Source organism: Rhinoderma darwinii, chromosome 8 (assembly GCF_050947455.1).
Source record: "Rhinoderma darwinii isolate aRhiDar2 chromosome 8, aRhiDar2.hap1, whole genome shotgun sequence".
In the NCBI taxonomy this organism is placed as follows: Eukaryota; Metazoa; Chordata; class Amphibia; order Anura; family Rhinodermatidae; genus Rhinoderma; species Rhinoderma darwinii.
This window is the reverse complement of record NC_134694.1, coordinates 37529894-37550615: the sequence shown is the minus strand read 5'-3', so window position 1 is coordinate 37550615 and position 20722 is coordinate 37529894. Positions and strand designations below refer to the sequence as shown.

General features: G+C 43.7%; 1 protein-coding gene across 3 annotated transcripts in view; it reads left to right on the top strand.

The window, feature by feature from the left end:
- FRMPD3 (FERM and PDZ domain containing 3) overlaps window positions 1–20722 on the top strand; it is a 382523-nt gene that overhangs the window by 118351 nt on the left and 243450 nt on the right. For all 3 annotated transcript variants that reach the window (XM_075835599.1, XM_075835597.1, XM_075835598.1), the window contains exons 4-5: window positions 2574–2676; window positions 4188–4233. In XM_075835599.1, coding sequence (XP_075691714.1) covers window positions 2574–2676; window positions 4188–4233 — 149 coding nt within the window. The remainder of the gene's footprint in view (window positions 1–2573; window positions 2677–4187; window positions 4234–20722) is intronic.

The following is a 20722-nucleotide window of genomic DNA, read 5'->3' as shown; positions in this document are numbered from 1 at the left end:
GACAATACCTGTAGTCTTTGGCAATGCAAAATAACTGGTAGATGAGGTTCATACAGCATTGCGCATAGCTTTATGGATGAGAATCAGACCTTTTAATGTTATCCTAGGAGAAACAGGTACTCATGAACGGAACCTTGACTAAAACAAATGGTGACGGATCCGGTGCAAGTGGTTTCCGTTTGTCTCCGTTGTGCAAGGTTACCGTAGTTTTGACTGAAGCAATACTGTAGTCGACTGCGCTATTCATTCCGTTAAAACAACGGAACCCTTGCACAACGGTGACAAATCGTAAACTGATTTACACCTGATCCGTCACCATTGAAATCAGTGGTGATGCAAACGGAAACCTATGGTTTTCGTTTGTTTCAGTGAGGGTTCCGTTCTTTGATTCCCCTGATGGAAAGCTCAGATGGAACCCATGAACGGAGTCCTGATGCAGATGTAAACGAAGCCTTAGCAGTGTAGTAACTGACAATCATATAACAATTAGACAAAAAGATCAACTTGCCTGATACCAATGTAAAAAATTGGGCATTATTTCTCCCAGTTGTCCCAAGAATCACACTTTAATTGTCATGATATTGAGCGCTTCTAACTAAGAGAAGAGTTCTATATTGCTGTATAAGTATAAATCAAATTGTTATTACAGGATGGGATTTCAACTACAGTATTAAGGGAAAAAAATGAGGAGTAGGGATCAGCGCATGAATTCTCTCATTTTGATGTTTGTGGTAGACAAAGGTAATTTGCTGTGACCTGCAAATAATTTCCAGATCTGAATCTAAAACTAAAGAAGCAAGCGCAGGATTGTTAAAGGGGGGTTTTTAAGTGGGTTGGTGCTCACGACAGAGACCGCAAAATGCCCCCGATTATACAGACTGCAAAATTTCTACATAAATTACATCACACACTTTTACATGGGGCTGGCTTGGGGGTTAGTGGCAGTATACTCCTAGTGGTCTAGAGTGGTTTAGCAGTTAATACCTAATATCTCTGGGGGTCTAAGATAAAGAAGGGGTTTTGATACATTATACATGGTGGTTATGGGTTAATAGCTTATATCCCTGGAGGTCAATGGTGCTTTAGTGGTTTACACAAACATTTATTATAATTATATTATTATATAATATTATTGTGTTGTTTAGGATGGTGCAGGTTTAAGTGGCGGTCTCGGACACGAAAGTGTATTAATAATTTTATTTTATTTAATAAAATTAATCCAGAACTTTAACAAAAGACGGGGCTCTGTTTTCTTTTGATGTTTTTTTTAATGAATTCTTCTGATTCCCTACATACAAATGTAGCCAAGTTTATAAGTTGCATGATTGAAAAAGTTACATTTTTCTTGACAATGTGTATTTAATGCGTTAAAAGTTGAGATAAAGATGGCTACATCTGTACATACATAGTGTGACGTGATAAAATTCGGTCTTCCTCATCTGCCACTAGGGGGAGCTCACTGCATAGGGATCTTTACATATCTCATTGTACTCGATAATAAATTCATAAGCAGTGAGCTCCCCTTAGTGTTGGCAGTAATAATTTCCGCCTTTAACTGGATTCTTTTTTCCTAAACTGCTCAGCGGAGAAAACTGTCTTTTGAGCCAAAGACAGTTTTCTTTCTTTTGTGTTCTCTTCTGTGTTTGGCTCAAAATACTGAGCCAAAAAGTGCCACAAAAAAAGACATCAAATCTATGTGTGATCCTGGCCTTAGTGCGCCCCTTGTGTCTGTAATACGGAAGTTTAGCTACGGTTTTATTATCGCTGTGTGAAAATTATCTTACAGAAAGTATGGACTTAAAACAATAAAATGCAATTAGGCTATTGAAGAATTTCATGAGCAGTAGGGATCTGTGAAATCAATAAATGGAGGTGATAGAGACGATATATACCTGGTTAAGAATTCCTAAGAGTTGTATTAGGTATACCTAAAAATTTCAAAAGCTACAATAATACTGGGACTTCACGTGGTAAATTGGGAATGCAATATGACTTTCTTTTCAGTGAGGGAAAAAAGCGACAAGTTGCCTCCCATGTCGGTGTACTATCACAAAATTGCTTGTGACTTTCATCCCAGTAGGAAACAATTGACTAGATCTAGCCTACCTGAGCAGAAAACATCAATGCCACAACTTAAAGGCTAGGCCTACAATTCAACTTTTTGTAATAAGACTTATTTCACAGAATAATCAAAGCATGTACAGTATGAGCGACTTTCAAAAGATTTTCAAGTGAATCAATGCTTTGGACATCAAATTATTTTGAAGAATGATAAAAAGTCTCAGTATAGCCTAACAAATATCACACCAAAAAGAAAGCAATACCAGTAAAGAAATTCTGGTAATAGTGAAAAAAGACTAAACTATGGCCAAGTATGGTTTTCCAAAGAACGCCTTTAAATGTTGATCCAAAAAGGATGGCGACACTGCAGCTTTGAAGCAATGCCATTCTCAGTAGCTATAAGTGACTCATCGTGAGAATGTTAATCATATCTAATTACTGTACGAATGCACCTACATTTCTATATCATGTCCTCTCTTAACTGTATGAATTTTAGCTTCCTCTCATTACAGGAGGTCCATCAGAAAACAAGCTACTTTCAGGAGATCAGATCCTTGCAATAAATGATGAGGATGTGAGTGAGGCATCGAGGGAGAGATTCATTGAACTGGTTAGGTAAAAACAATATTGCACTATTTCGCAATATTTTATATATACCTTATGAGAATTGTGATCAATATGGGTACAAGTACAATTGCAGATTACTAGAGATGGGTCGTTGATCCAGGGATCTATTTTGATTGCCATATTGGAGTCGGGAAGGAATTTTTCCCTAAGATGAGTAAAATTGTCTTTTGACTCCTTGGGGTTTTGGCTTCCTCTGAATCAACAATGCAGAATAATAGGCAAAATTGGATGGACTTACGTCTTTTTTTGGCCTTACAAACGATGTTAAAGGGGTTGTCCAGGCACGAATAACTGATGACCTATCCACAGGATAGGTCCTCAGTATATGATCGGTGGAGGTCCAACACCTGGACCCCGCACTGATCTGCTGCCCCAGCTGCCTCCATGCGGCAGATGTTATGCAGGGAATGCAGAGTTCGGAGCTGGAACCAGGTGGCTCCAAGTACTGCATAGCGGCCGTGTTGCAGAACAGCAACTCTACTCTTATTCACATGAATAGGAGCAGAGCTGCAGTACTGCAGCTCGGCTGCTATTTTGTGACCGGAGCCATCTGCTGGCCGGAGACAGTCCTTTGTCAGGTGGCAGCAGGAACAGCTGATCGGTGAGGGGTCTGGGAGTCAGACCCCCACCGATCGTATACCAATGACCTATCCTGGGTATAGGTCATCAGTTGTCCGTGCCCGGACAACCCTTTTAGGTTACTACAGATATAGCCTTGACTCTTAACGCATTAAATAGACAGTGGCAAGAAACTTTAACTTCAATTACTTTTGTTGTGTGATATCACGCTGCAGCAAGTTATCATAGTCAAGTTAAACTTCGCTACATCTGTATGTTATAAAACTTGGAATAGCCTATAAAAAAAAACACCTGGAGAAAAATGCAACACTTAGGCCCCATGCACACGACCGTGCCCGCATGCACACGGCCGGCCGTTGACTGACAGACGCATTTTCGGCTGGGAGCACGGCCCGCAAAATGCGAAAGAACGGACATGTTCCATAATTCCCGGAACATTTCCACGGCACTGACACCCTTCCGTAGTGCTACGGAAAGGTGTCAGTGTTCAATGAAAGTGAACGGCTCCGTTTTTGCGGACCGCAATTGCGGTCCGCAAAAACGGAGGTTTTTTGCTGTCGTGTGCATGGGGCCTTAGAGCATGCTGCGTTTCGAAAAAAAGTTTTTGACTGAAAAATGAACCAAAAGTGATGAAAAACACCAGAAAAAAAATGAAATGATTTTAGTGCATGTCATAATTGCCTATTGACTTACATCAAACATCTGGCCACAGCGTTTAACCCCCCCCCCCCCCCCCCAAAAAAAAAACACATAAAAAAAAAAAACAGGAAATCGCTGTGATTATCTTAAAAAAGCTGTGTGTGAAACCACCTATACTAAATTTTAATCCCTTTGGAAACACCAATATATGTATTTACATCGATTAATAATTTATTACTTTAGAATGAGATGCATCCACTATTTTTGTTAATTTGTTGCAGGAATTCAAAGGACTCAATCACTTTGACAGTGCTGCTCCCTCATCAGGTGAGTACATTAATGATTAAAGTGCTTTGTTTTGTCTGCCTCGTATTCGAGATTGATCAACGATTTATTATAAGGCTACAAGGCCTAGGACAACTGACTACTTACTGCTTGAGGTTTCTCTGAATGTCGAAAACAATGAATAGCAATAGACTGTTCATAGCATGCAATTTTGATGCTTTTTTTATTTTTTAGCTCAAATTGAGGAGAAAAAATACAGTCCTTTTAAATTTTAGTGCTTTATATGATGATGTCTGGCTGAAATCTATTTTCCTTTTGCTTTAGACGAAATAATCTGTACGTGCAGGGTAGTGTATTATTTGAAGAAGGCAGCTGTTAATAACAGGCAAACTCTGAAGTATTTAAAGTATACTGTACGTCCAATTTTATTATTTAATTCCCTGTTGCCTATTAAGTGCCAACATATGTTGCAGTGCTGTACAGTTTGCCCTTACAATAGTCCCTGTCCTCATTAGGGCTTAAAATCGAATTTCCCTATCTGAGACACACACACACCCACACTGCGGCCAGTTTCAGATGAAGTCAATTATCAGAATGTTTTTGGTTTGTGGGAAGAAACTAGAGAACCTGTAGGAATCCCACGCAAACACAGGGAGAACATACACTTTTGCCAACATACACATTTACAGATTTGCTACGTGACATTTAACATTTAGCTGGAGCTCAAATGACTACAAATTGCCAGTTGTTCATATCACATTTGGAGCATACAGTTGAGGTAAAAATATACCTCTAAAGAAAGTGATGGAAATATATGCTCCTTTAGACATATATTTTTGTTTTAAGGTTCTGTTTAATGGATAGAGAAATATACAGTGGTAACGCATGCCATAAATATGGATCTGTCTGCCCAATGACTTCTCTTGTTTCTCGCCATAATATAGAAATAGTTTTGCAGTGTTAGGGCAGGTTCACTGTTGAAAATCCTAGCCAGATTCTGAAGAGAATACCGACAGAAAGTCTTTGCCGAGTCGTGTTTGATATGATGCAGATTTTTAGCTGCATTAAAAAAAAAGATTATACTCACCTTCCCTGGTACTTCCATAGACACAACTCCCTGCTCCTATTGGCTGGCCCCTTTTGAGCCAGACTTCTGGGATGACATCTCATTCTATTTCACACTGCAAGCTCTAATTGACTGCAATGGTCACATGGAACAAAAAGTCATCCTATGAGGTCGGCTCAACAGAGACCAGCTGGGGAAGGAGGGTCACATCACTAAGGGAAGGTGAGTTTAAAAATATATATATATTTTGAAGTGGAAATATTATGAATTTTGCATGCAGAAATGCAGCTATTTCACAGCAAAAAAATTAACATTTGCCTTTTGTTGCAGATTTCCACTTCCCCATTGAACTCAATGAGTAAAGTTAGTCAAAAACTGCGCAAACCATTCTGCAGCATAAATTGATATGCTGCAGATTTAAAAATCTGCACCACAGGTCAATTTCTGTATGGAAATTTTCTGCAGCGTGTGGATGAGATTTGTTACATCTAATCCACTTTGCAGTCGAATCCCGCCACCGTATATTCAGCAGTTCATGGCATCTTCTGGGTCCCAGTCCAGCACCGCATCTCTCCTCCACTCTGTCACTGCTGCTTTTACTCTTAAAGGGCCTGCGCACCGAATTTCATACAGCTTTCCCGGGTATAAAAGGGTACTTCCCTGTAGCTTGCTAGCAGTCATTTCTGTATTATCTATTTGGACATTCTGTCATTGACCCTGCCTAAACTTGACCATCCCTGTCTGCCGCCTGCCCTTACCATTTGCATGTTCACCGTGACGACAGACTGCCACCTGACCGGATCGCTGACTCTTAGGCATCATTTACACGAGCGTAATATACGCGCGTGCGACGCTCGTGCTTTTCACGCGTGTCGTACGCACCTATATTAGTCTATGGGGCAGTGCAGACAGTGCGTGAATTTTGCGCAGCGCGAGTGCGTTGCGTAAAACTCACGACATGTCCTATCTTTGTGCGCTGTTCGCGCATCACGCACCCATTGAAGTCAATGGGTGCGTGAAAACCACGCATGCCGCACGGAAGCACTTCCGTGCGAACTACGTGATTCGCGCAACAGCTGTCAAACTCTGAATGTAAACAGAAAAGCACCACGTGGTTCACACCATCCTCTGTAGTCCCCATGACAATAACAACTTCTACAGGCTCCATGACAAACTTAGCTGGTACTGTAATACGCTGCAGATGTTTTTGCTCGCAAATCTGGACTTAAAAGTTTCAAATGGGTCTTCCATCACATTTAAAAGTGTCAGTTTGTCTCCGTTTTACAAGTTTCCATCAGGGTTGTTTTTTTTTAACAGGACAGGCAAATGGAGACTGTCTTATATTTTGTCCTGTTGAACAACTGGATATGTTTTTCCTTCCTGTTGCACCATCCTGTTTGACATCCGTTTTTTTATTTTTATTTGTATATGATAAAAAAAATTGAGGTTTTAACAGGATGCTAAAATGTGATCTAAACCTAGCATTATGTGTTCTCTAGGGGAAAAAAACCCTATACTTTAAACATAAATAACAAGTCTGATGTGAACAAAGCCTCTTTAATAAGATATACTGAGATAGGATCAAAACGTCATAATGTTTGCTTTTCTTATCTTTATGTTCTATCATTCTGTCGACTCTCCAAGACTTCTTTTAAGTGTCATGGATGCTTTATCATCACAGTAGAACACCAGCATAATTGTGACAACTCTACAGTAGAAGAAAGACCAGCTCCATTGGTACATCATCACATTAGAGCCCAGACAAACATAAATGTTACCTCATCACAGAAGAGCCCTAAACCATCACCAATGTGATATTATCAACACTTGAATTTAGACCGGCACAATTGTGACTTTATCGCAAAAGATATATGAATAGCACCATCGTGACATCATCACAGTAGCACCCAGACCACCACCATTGTGACATTACCATAGTAGATTCAAGATCAGCACCATTATGACATTTTCGCAGTGAAACTCGAATTTCACAATTGTGACATCATCACAATGGAGCCCAGACCAGCACCACTGTGAAATCATGACAATAAAACCCAGGACAGCAACATTGCGGCATCATCACAATGGAGCACAGACCTACACCCTAATGACCTCATCACCGTAGAACCCAGAAAGCCCAATTGTGACCTCATAATAGTAGTACCCAAACCAGTACTATTGTGACATCATCCCATGCAAACCCAGACCAGCACCATTGTGCCATCATCACAGTAGAAACCAGGCCAGCACCATTGTGACATTATGACAGTAAAACTCAGGCCAGCATCATTGTGACCTCATCACAGTAGAGTGCAAAACCAGCATCATTGTGACCAGTGGTGGATCCCCACAGGTCCGTTATGGGCGGATGTGCGGGTCCTGAAGCTCCCGGGGGGCCCATGGCCGCCCAAAGACCACATTTCAGTTTTGTCACGTTTTTGCAGGCCTGCATCGTCGGCGAAGAGGACGGCGCTGGAACGGGAGCAGGTCAGTGTGGCACTAACTACAGGGGGGTGGCGCATCTACAAGAGGGGGTGCTGTGTGGCGTATCTACAGGGGGCTGTGTGGCACTATCTACAGGGGGGCTGTGTGGCGCTATTTACAAGAGGGTGTGTGTGGCACTATCTACAGGGGGCTGTGTGGCGCTGTCCATAGGGGGGCGGGGCTGTGTGTGATGCTATCTACAGGGGGATGTGGGGAACTCCGTACAGGGGGCTGTGTGGCGCTATCTACAAGCGGTCTGTGTGGCGCTATCTACAGTGGGTCTGTGTGGCGCTATTTACATGGGGCTGCGTGGCACTATCTATAGAGGCTGTATGTGATGCTATCTACAGGGGGTGTGTGTGGCACTATCTACAGGGGGGGTGTGTGATGCTATCTACAGTGACTGGGGGTGGCGCTATCTACAGGTGGCTGTGTGTGGTGCTGTATTCAGGGGGGTGTGGCGCACTCCACAGGGGGCTGTGTGTGGTGCTATCTATAGGGGGCTGTGTGTGATGCTATCTACAGTGACTGGGGGTGGCACTATCTACAGGGGGCTGTGTGTGGTGCTGTATTCAGGGGGGTGTGGCGCACTCCACAGGGGGCTGTGTGTGGCGCTATCTATAGGGGGCTGTGTGTGATGCTATCTACAGGGGGTGGTACTATCTATAGGGGTGTGGTGCTATCTATAGGGGGTGTGGCGCTATCTATAGGGGTGTGTGTGGCGCTATCTATAGGGGTGTGTGGCGTTATCTACAGTGGCTGTGTGTGGCACTATCTACATGGGCTGTGTGTGATGCTATCTACAGGTGTTGTTTGAGGCGCTATCTACAAGGGGCTGTGTGTGTGGCGCTATCTACAGGGGCTGTGTTTTGTGCTATTTACAGGGGGCTATGAGTGGCACTATCTACAGGGGGCACTGTGAATGTGGTACTTTACTTTACAGTGTTTGACACAATTATATTCAGGGGCACAGTGTTTGGTACTATTATATTCAGTGGCACAGTGTATGGTGCTATTATATTTAGGGGCATCATGTGTGTGGCACCATGAGAATTTTATCTTCGTTTATAGTGGTGGAAATGTTGAAAAACTGAGGAGCCAAACCCTTCTAACTGGCAAAATCTGCAGAAATGGGTCATGGCAGGAAGAAGTCGTCATGAGATCTGGACCGGATGGAGAAGAAAAGAGGAAAAAAAATGACTAGAATCTGAGAAGTCACCTGTGAGTCACTGGATTTATAGAGAATCTGTCACCTCTCCTGACATGTTTATTATAGAAAATCCTTGTATTTCACAAAAAGTCTTTGTGCAGTCCAGGACTGATAGACAAATGGGTATTACCATTCCCCTTGTCAGGAGGATGTGTCGCTGCACAGTGTGATACTGTCAGCGATGGTTGAAGACTGTCAGTATGTAGGGACACAGCCCTTTGACAAGGGAAATCGTGACACCCATTTGTTAATGCTTGCACAAAAAAGTAATGTTAACAATAGATATGGCATGGCAGGATGGCAGTGGAGAAGGGGGTCCAAGTTTGGGTAACAGCTCAGAGCCTATGGTCTACTTAATCCGCCACTGATTGTGGCATCATCAGAGCAGAACCCAGAAAGCCCCATTGTAACCTAATAATAGTAGTACCCAAACAGTACCATTGTGACATCATCACATTCAAACCCAGACCAGCACCACTGTGCCATCATCACAGTAGAAACTAGGCCAGCACCATTGTGACATTATGACGGTAAAACCCAGGCCAGCATCATTGTGACCTCATCACGGTAGAGGGCAAAAACAGCATCGTTGTGACATCATCAGAGCAAAATCCAGACCAGCACCTTTGTGACATCATCAAAGTTGAATCATCATAATAGAACCCAGATCAGCACCATTGTGACATTGTCACAATAGAAAATAGATTAGCAGCAATGTGACATTATCACAGTAGAACCTAAGGTAGCACATTTGTGACATCATCACAGTAAATCCATGGATAGCAACATTGCGGCATCGTCAAAGTAGAAACTAGATTAGCAGTAATGGGAAATCATCACAGTAGCATCTAACCAAGTACATTGGTAAAACAATCACAGATGAATGACCTCATCACAGTAGAACCCAGACAGCACCATTTTTACCTCATCACAGTAGAGCCCAGACCACCATCATTGTGACTTTATCACAGAAGTACAGACCAGCACCATTGTGACAAGATCACAATAGATCCCAGACCAGCACCATTGTGATATTATAATTGTAGTAACCAGGCCAGCACCATTGTGACATTATCACAGTAGATCAGACACAACCACCATTGTGACATCTGCACAATAGAACCCAAGCCAGCGCCATTGTGTCATCCTCACAGTAAAGTCCAGACCAACATCATTGTGACCTCATCACTGTAGAGCCTAAAAGCAGAATTATGGTGACGTCATCATAGTAGAGTCTAGACCAGCACCATTGTGACATCATCCAAGTTGAATTCGGACCAGCAAAATTGTGACATCCTCACAAAAGAATACTGAAAGTCACCATTGTGACTTCATAATAGTAGAACTTAGATCAGCAGCATTGTGATTTTATTATAGTACCACGCAAGCCAGCACATTTTGGATATCATAATAGAATCCAGGCCAGCAACGTTTTGACATTGACACAGTAGTACCCAAATCAGTACCATTGTAAGAGTACAGACCAGAATCATTGTGACATCATCACAGTAGAGTACAGACCAGCACCATTGTGACACCATCACAATATAACCCTGACCAGAACCATTGTAACATTATAACTGTAGTCAGTGGCGTCACTAACACCGGGCATCCGGGGCCCAAGCACCAGATTTTTGGCCCAGTGCCACGGATCCCCAGGGACTGCCACATGTAATTGTATATGTGTCCTCGGGACGTAGATACAATTAATTTCATTTCTATGGCGGAGCAGGGAGGTATCAGCTGAGCTCTCTGATCTGCGATTTACTAGGGGCAGGAGGCATGGGCCGCTGCTGTAGCAGTTTAGGGCCGCGGGGAGATTAGTGTAGCGCAGGGGAGCAGTGGAGAGAATCCCTGTGATTATCCTGCACAGAACATGTGACCTCCACTGCATTATATGACATAACTTCTGATGTATAATGCAGCTGCCCCGGGTCAAACTCTGTGCAGCAGAATCACAGCTCCTCTGTCCCACCAGGCTGTAATAAAATATGGGGCCCTGCAGTTTGCTGCACTGCACAGCCCCATATAGTTTCCAAACAGGGAGGACAGAGGAAGAAGAAAGGGCTGGAGAGGAGCAGTGACACACAGCTCTCCTCCCCTCCTGCTTGCAACTTCTACCAGGCAGCTGATGAAGATTCCTCCAGGACAGGTAAGGCTTCGTTCACATCTGCGTTGGGGTCCCGTAGTCCCGTTCCGACTACGCTATTGCTTCTGGCAAAACGACGGGGCCGGTGCACAACAGAGACAAACGGAAACCATGGGCACCGGATCCATCACCATTGAAATCAATGGTGATGGAAAAGGAAACCTATGGTTTCCGTTAATGTCAGTTTGTGTCTGTCCAGGGTCCCGTTCTGATTGAAAGCTCCGACGGAACGTCAGAACGGGACCCCAACGCAGATGTGAACGAAGCCTTAGAGGGAACTGTAATGTTATGTGTGGGGGAGGTGATTCTGTGTAAAACGTTTTTTGTGGGGGACGGGGACTTAATTGTAAATATGTGTGGGGGAGGGAATTCTGTGTAAAACTTTTTTTTTGTGGGGGAGGGGGGACTTTACTGTAAATATTATGTGTGGGACAGGGGATTCTGTGCTGCCGACATGATGGAAATGTATGGGGATGAGCGATCGTAGTAACGAGCACTCATCCCCATACATAACTAATCATAGCTTCTTGTGAAAGGAGCAAAAGAGCCCAGATCGACGAGATGTTTCGGGGATCAGTGCTCATTTTCACGGCCCTTGTCGAGCCGTGTAAAAGAACCCTAGAGAAATGCAATAGTTGAAGGGATTTCTGTTTTCTTTTTTGATAAATCTTGTCATATGATACACTTACGTTGCCGTTTCTTGGCTGTTCCACCACGGATGGTTTTCAGGGTCCCCTGATGCTCCTTTATTTATAATCTGGGGTCCTGTCTGTCATCTATAACAATGTCACATCACGCTTGTGTAATGTGGGATTGTTATGGATAATACTCAATGGCACTAGGTTATAAAAGAAAAGAAGCATCAGGGGACCCAGAAACAATCAGTGGTGGAAGAGCCAAGAATCGGCAACGTAAGTGACTGATAACGTTTCTTATGTTTTCATGTTCTGTTAATATGAGCTTTAAAAAATGAAACGTGTGATTTTAGCATGAGAACATCACCACCAGCCGCCGTCGTCTTTTGATGACGGCTGTATTCAAAGCCCAGTTACCACTGCCACCTTTATACGGCAGATGGAGGTAAACAGATTAAGGATAGGCCGCTACATATGGGCCAGTGCAGTATGCTTGCCCCCAGGCTAATATTTGCCAGTCAACCCCTGCCTGCAGCCCATAAGACGCTGGGACAGGATCCCTGTGCAGGCCAGCACGATGACATCACTGGATCACACAGGCCTACGCAAGGGTCCCATCTCAGCGTGTGGCACCATCTACAAAGGGGGAATTGTGTGGCACCATCTACAGGGGCAGTGTCTAGCACTATCTACAGAGTGTATGTCTGTGCATAGCACTATCTACAGGGGGGTAACTATAGGGGCCATAGTCTTATAGATATCTCCGAGATATATATATTATTTATTTAGAGGGGTAAACCTATGTCTTGGGGCTTGTGCCCCTGATTTGTTAAGACGCTAGCAATGCCCCTGGCTGTAGTACCCAAACCAGCACCATTGTGACATCATCCCATTCAAATTAGGACCAGCACCACTGTGACATCATCTTGGTAGAACCCAGACCAGCACCATTGTGACATTAACACAGTAGAACACACACACAAGCATCAATGTGACATCTGCACAACAGAACCCAAGCTAGCACATTTGTGACCTCATCACGCTAGAACCCAGACTAGCACCAATGTGAACTCATCACAGTAGATGCTAGACAAGAATTATTGTGACATCATCATAGTAGAGTACAGACCAACATTATTATAACACCAGAACATTACAATTGTTACATAATCACAGTTAATCCCAGACCATCAACATTGTGACATCATTACAGTATAGCGTAAACCAGCACACTTGTTATTTCACCGCAGTAAAACCCAGTCCAGCACCATAGGGACAACTTCATATGAGAACTGAGACTAGCACTATTGTGGCAGCATCCCAGCAGAAACTAGATTAGCAGCAATGTCACATTATTGCAGTAGCATCCAAGCCAACACATTTGTGACATTATTGCTGTAGAGCCCAGGACATCAACATTGCAGCACCGTCACAGTAGAACATACATTAGCCACAATGGTACATCATCATAGTAGATTCCCAGACAGTACATTTGTGACATTATCATAGTAGAATGCAGGACAGCAACATTGTGGCATTGCCACAGTAAAGCCCACAGTACCATTGGGACATCATCACAATGGGGCCCAGACCCACACCCTTATGACCTCATCACAGTAGTACCCAGAAAGAACCATTGTGACCTCATCACTGGAGAGCCTAGACCAGCATCATTGTGACGGAACGGAGCCCTGACAGACACAAACGGAAACCATAGGTGTAATGAATGACAGGGATAGGGAAACAGACAAGTGAGCCCTAATCTACCCGCCACTCAGTCCCTGCCTACTTGCAACGACCCGCCCTAGGCGACGGGGTACAACTGGGCGACGGTCCCTACACTCAGTAAGTGCACGACAGACAACCAGACAAGGAAACACAGAACAAAGGGAAAAGGGGCAGTTGCCCACGGCAACACCGTGAGCAGCAAGAGAAGTAAACGAGCCGAGTCAAACCAGGAGAGTACGAGGTGCCAAACGCAGAGCAGGAGAATAGTGAACAAGCCGAGTCAAACCAGAAGTGTACGAGGTACCAAACGCAGAGCAGAAGAGTAGTCAGTAAGCCAGGGTCAATACGAAGCAGGGACAAGTAGTTCAAGAAGCTGCAGGAGGGCCAGGAAACCAACAGAGAAGAATCACAAGCAAGGAGGAACAGGAAAGGCAGGAAATAGACAGATGTGTTTGACAAACAAGGTAGCTAACATCATAGCATTGGGTCGTTTTTTGAGGGGCACAAAGTGGCACATCTTACTGAAGCGGTCTACTACAACCCACACCACCGACTTGCCTTGAGATGGAGGCAAATCGGTGATAAAATCCATGGAGATATGGGTCCAAGGTCTCTGGGGAATGGGCAAAGAACGTAGTAAGCCCGCTGGTCGGGACCTGGGAGTCTTGGACCTAGCACAAACCTCACAAGTGGCGACGTAGGCCTTAACGTCTTTAGGCAACCCAGGCCACCAATAGGTTCTGTCAATGAGGTGCTTGGTACCCAGGATGCCTGGATGACCAGATAGTGCGGAGTCATAATTTTCCCTAAGTACCCTTAGCCGGAATTGCAGGGGAACAAACAGCTTGTTCTCAGGAAGGTTCCCGGGAGCTAAACCTTGATCAGCAACAATTTCAGAGACTAAATAAGAATCAATAGAGGAAATTATTATACCTGGAGGCAAAATACAAGCAGGATCTTCCTCCGAAGGAGGGCTGGCCATGAAGCTACGCGACAGTGCATCAGCCTTTATATTTTTAGACCCAGCCCTATAGGTAACCAAAAAATTTAATCTGGTAAAAAATAACGCCCATCGAGCTTGTCCTCGGGTTTAGTCTCCGGGCCGATTCTAGGAAAACCAGATTCTTGTGATCGGTAAGGACCGTTACCTGGTGCCTAGCCCCCTCCAGGAAGTGGTGCCACTCTTCAAATGCCCATTTAATGGCTAAGAGTTCGCGGTTGCCAATATCATAGTTACTCTCAGTGGGCGAAAACTTCCTGGAGAAGTAGGCACAGGGACGGAGATGGGTGAGGGACCTGGTACCCTGGGACAAGACAGCCCCCACTCCCACCTCGGACGCGTCAACCTCCACAATAAATGGCTCCATTTGGTTGGGCTGAACCAACACCGGGGCTGAGATAAAGCACTTCTTAAGGGCCTCAAAAGCCTGGACAGCCTCAGGAGGCCAGTGGAGGAGATCAGCACCCTTGCGAGTGAGGTCCGTAAGAGGCTTAGCGATGACCGAGAAGTTAGCAATAAATCTCCTGTAATAATTAGCGAACCCCAAGAAGCACTGTAACGCCTTCAGGGAGGCAGGTTGGACCCATTCCGCCACAGCCTGGACCTTGGCGGGGTTCATGCGGAATTCATGAGGAGTGAGGATTTGACCCAAAAATGGTATCTCCTGCACCCCAAACACACATTTTTCGGTCTTCGCAAACAGTTTGTTTTCCCGAAGGACCTGGAGCACCTTCCTGACATGCTCAATGTGGGAGGACCAGTCCTTGGAAAACACAAGTATGTCATCAAGGTACACTACAAGAAATACCCCCAAGTAATCTCTTAAAATCTCATTTATGAAATTCTGGAAGACCGCGGGAGCATTACACAACCCAAAGGGCATGACGAGGTATTCGAAATGACCTTCGGGCGTGTTAAACGCAGTCTTCCACTCATCCCCCTCTTTGATGCGGATAAGGTTATACGCCCCCCGTAGATCAAACTTAGAGAACCATTGGGCCCCCTGAACCTGATTAAAGAGATCAGGAATCAAAGGAAGGGGATACTGGTTCCTTACAGTGACCTTATTCAAGTTACGGTAGTCAATGCATGGCCTAAGACCACCAGCCTTCTTCCCTACGAAGAAGAAGCCAGCACCTACCGGAGAAGTAGAGGGGCGAATGTAACCCTTGGCCAGGCATTCCTGGATATACTCTCTCATGGCTTCACGTTCGGGACAAGAGAGATTAAATATCCTACTCTTAGGGAGCTTAGCTCCTGGTACCAAATCGATAGTGCAATCGTATTCTCTATGAGGAGGTAACACTTCGGAGGCCTCCTTAGAGAAAACATCAGCGAAGTCCTGAACAAACTCAGGTAGCGTGTTCACCTCCTCAGGGGGAGAAATAGAATTAACAGAAAAACATGACGTCAAGCATTCATTACCCCATTTGGTAAGATCCCCAGTATTCCAGTCAAACGTGGGATTATGCAACTGCAACCAGGGATGGCCTAAAACCAAATCGGACGATAATCCCTGCATCAACAGTACAGAGCACTGCTCCAAATGCATGGAGCCAACAAGGAGTTCAAAAACAGGGGTATGCTGTGTAAAATAACCATTATAGATGTCAGGTGGTATTTTTATTCCTTCCACCAAAGGTTTTTTATAGCATAAATACTCTATTTAGAATTAGTAAAGAATCACTGGAATAATGATAGAGCTTTATAAAATATAACTTTTACTTCATATTGTTTAAAATAATGTGCAAAACATACACACAGGACAAATTTAAAGGCTAAAAATGTGCTCTCTTTTGTGAGAGAAAAACTGACATTCTGTACGTTTTGTGCAGAGTAAATGCAAAGCTCCAAATATTACTGCATAAAGGAGGAGGTTTTTTCAAAGGTATATTTTGGGGTAATCCACCCCCCTACCCATTCTATAGTGTGTCCAAGTCCATCTTGATCCTGTAGCTGGGGACTGGGAAACCTCCTATTTTCCTTTTATATGTGTCCAGGCAGATAATGCTGTTCTCCCGACGCGTTTCCTTGTGGCCAAGATTCTTCAGGGGAGTTTAGGCCAATTAGCCTCTATGGTCAGAGGCTTTGGAGCAAGAAAAAAGATAAATCCTATGCAGTGGCAAAGAAAGTTAAGTGCATCTGTTCCCACGATGCTGGGATAAACGCCTGTCAGGCGCCTGTCAGGCGTTTATCCCAGCATCGTGGGAACAGATGCACTTAACTTTCTTTGCCACTGCATAGGATTTATCTTTTTTCTTGCTCCAAAGCCTCTGACCATAGAGGCTAATTGGCCTAAACTCCCCTGAAGAATCTTGGCCACAAGGAAACGCGTCGGGAGAACAGCATTATCTGCCTGGACACATATAAAAGGAAAATAGGAGGTTTCCCAGTCCCCAGCTACAGGATCAAGATGGACTTGGACACACTATAGAATGGGTAGGGGGGTGGATTACCCCAAAATATACCTTTGAAAAAACCTCCTCCTTTATGCAGTAATATTTGGAGCTTTGCATTTACTCTGCACAAAACGTACAGAATGTCAGTTTTTCTCTCACAAAAGAGAGCACATTTTTAGCCTTTAAATTTGTCCTGTGTGTATGTTTTGCACATTATTTTAAACAATATGAAGTAAAAGTTATATTTTATAAAGCTCTATCATTATTCCAGTGATTCTAAAATAACCATTAGCAAGAGGAGTGGAGTCGATACCCACTACCGGGACAGGTTTAGGCAATGCAATCAAAGGCATAGCTAGAGACATAGCAAATTCCACAGACATGATATTAGCAGACGACCCTGAATCCACGAAGGCACTGCTGGTAGCAGACCTACCACCAAAAGAGACCTGAAAGGGAAGCAAGATTTTATTACGTTTCATATTTACGGGAAATACCTGTGCGCCCAAGTGACCTCCCCGATAATCACTTAGGCGCGGAAGTTTTCCGGCTGCTTATTCTTACGCCTAGGACAGGTGTTCACTTGATGCTTGTCATCCCCACAATAGAAGCAGAGACCATTCTTCCTGCGGAACTCTCTACGTTGTTGGGGGACACGGAGGCCCCGAGTTGCATAGGTACCCTCGAGTATTCCGTGGAAGAACGGAGCAACGGAACCTCGGGAGGCATCATGGGGGAGTCAGAGGAGAAAACACATAAACGGTCACGTTGTCGTTCCCTGAGACGTCGGTCAAGTCGTACCGCTAAAGCCATAACCTGGTCTAGGGAGTCAGAAGAGGGATAGCTAACTAGCAGGTCTTTCAGGGCGTTCGACAGACCCAACCTAAACTGGCACCTTAAGGCAGGGTCATTCCACCGAGAAGCTACGCACCGCTTCCTAAAGTCAGAGCAATACTCCTCAACAGGTCTCTTACCCTGACATAAGGTCACCAGCTGACTCTCGGCAAAGGCAGTCCTGTCAGTCTCGTCATAAATGAGTCCGAGAGCAGAAAAGAAAAGATCAACGGAGGAAAGTTCAGGGGTAGGCTCAATCAGCAACTCCCAGCAGGATGCAGACACACACAATGCAACTAGCAGCAATGTGACATCCTCACAAGAGAAACCAAGCTAGCACATTTGTGACATCATCACCGTGGAACGTAAGACAGCAGCAACGTTGCAGCATCGCACAGTAGAAACTAGATTAGTAGCAATTTAACATAAGCTTAGTAGAATCCAAGCCAGCACATTTGTGACATTAATAAATTTTATTCACTACAAGATTTTATAGTATTAGTAGTGTAAAAATGGGAAATTGTTTGCCATTGTGGCAATTGTGTATTGATAATGGCTAATTTTTCTTCCCCACCATCTACTAGGATGATTAGTTCTCTGCTACTTATTGCTTGTATCCTCACAATAGAACCCAAACCAGCAGCATTAGTATTTTATCACAGTAGAACCCAGACCAGCACTATTGTGACCATCAATACAGTAGAACATAGGCCAGCAACATTGTGATATCAACACAGTAGAACCCACACCGGGACCATTGTGGCATAATCACAGTAGGACCCAGACCAGCACCATTGCGACATCATTACAATAGAACCCAGACCATATCACAACATTGTGATATTATCACAGTAGAATCCCGACCAGTACCAATGTGAACTATTCAGAGTAGAACCCAGCCCATTACCATGATGAACTCATCACAGTAGAACCCAGACCATTACTATGGTGACCTCACAACAGTAGAGCCCAAATCAAGCATCATTATGTCATCATTATAATCCAGACCAACACCATGGTGACATCCCCACAGTAGAATTTAAGCCAGCAACATGGTGACATCATCACAGTAGAACCCAGACTAGCACCATTGTGGCATCATCACAGTAGAACACAGTTTTGCCTCTATACAAATCACTAGTCACACCACATATGTAATATGGTGTACAATTTTGGGCACCTGTGTATAAGAAGGACATGGCTGAACTAGAATGGGTGCAAAGAAGGGCGACTAAGGTAATTAAGGGAATGGGCGGATTGCAGCACCAGGACCACTGTGACATCATCTTAGTAGAGCCCAGACTAGAATCATTTTGATATCTTCACATTAGAGTACAGACCAGTACCATTGTTACACCATAAGAAAAGAACCCAGGCCAAAACCATTTCTGTGAAAACAGTAGAACCCAGAATATCATAATTATGACATCTTCGCTGTAAAACCCAGACCTGCACCACTGGGACATCATCACAGTTTAACCCAGGCCAGCAGCAATGTAACAGTATAACAGCAGAACCCAAACTAGCAGCATTGTAATATCATCACAGTAGTACCCAGGCCAGCTCCCCTGTGACGTTATCACAGTAGAACCCAAACTAGCAGCATTGTGAGCCCTCACAGTAGAGCCCATACATGTACCTTTGTGATACCATAACAGTAGAGCCCAGACCAGCATTGGGAGTTCATAACAGTAAAAGCCAAATTAACAACATTGTGACATCATCACAGGCCAACACTATTGTAACATTATGACAGTAGAACCCCAGATTAGCACAATTGTGACATCATCACAGTAGAATCCAAACCAGCAGCATTGTGACATCACCACAGTAAAACTCAAACTAGCAGCATTGTGACATCACCACAATAGATGCCATACCATCACCATAGTAAAAAAATGTCACAGTAGAGCTAGGACTATCACCCTTTTCACAATAGAACCCATACCAGCACCATTGTAACATTATCACAGTACACCCAAGATCAGTACCATTTTACTCTATTGTGACATCATAATAGTAGAACCCAGTCCAACACCATTTTGACATAATTACAACAGAACCCAGACCAGTACCATTGTGACATTATAAACAGTAGTACCCACACCAGCACCATTATGACATTATTACATTATAACCCAGGCTAGCAACATTTGACATCATCACAGTAGAACCCGATATTAGCACCATTGTGACATCATCACAGTAGAACCCACGCCATCACCATTGTGACATCATTACAGTAGAACCCAGGTTAGCAACATTGTGACATTATCACAATAAATGCCATACCAACACCATTATCACAGTAGAACCAAGGCCAACACTATTTTGAATATAGAACCCATACAGCACCTTTGAAACATTAAGTAAAAAATATACAAGTAGAATTGGTCCGCTCACCACTCACTCGAAGTAAAGACGCCACATTCCATGATTATTCGGTGCACGGGCAAGAGAGCTACGTCGGGAGTAGGTAGAAATCCAAGGAAAAAAATGATTAAGAACTGAAAAGTTTGAAAAGCTTAGACGTTCTCTCCCGGGATTTTTTAATTTCTTGTTTTAATTTTGACTTAAATAAACAGTTTTGTATTTTTTCACATCATATTGTGTGCTGGACCTCTACATTTTTTACCTTTGAAACATTACCATGGTAAAGCCAAGACCAGCACCATTTTACACTATTGTGACATCATCATAATAGAACCCACTCCAGCACCATTGTGACATAATCACAATAGAATCCAGACCAGCACCATTGTGACAGCCTCACTGTAGCATCCAGTCCAGCACCATTCTGATATGACCACAGTAAAACCCAGTCCAGCAATACTATTACATTGTCACAATGGAACCCGAACCTGCACCATTGTATTATCGTCACAGCAAAACAGAGTTCTGACAATCACCATTGTGACATCATCACAAAAAAACCCAGATCAGTAAAATTGTGACATCATCATAATAGAATAGAATGATAAATAGGAGATCTTAAAATCTACTTTGTATAATTATAGTGCAACATT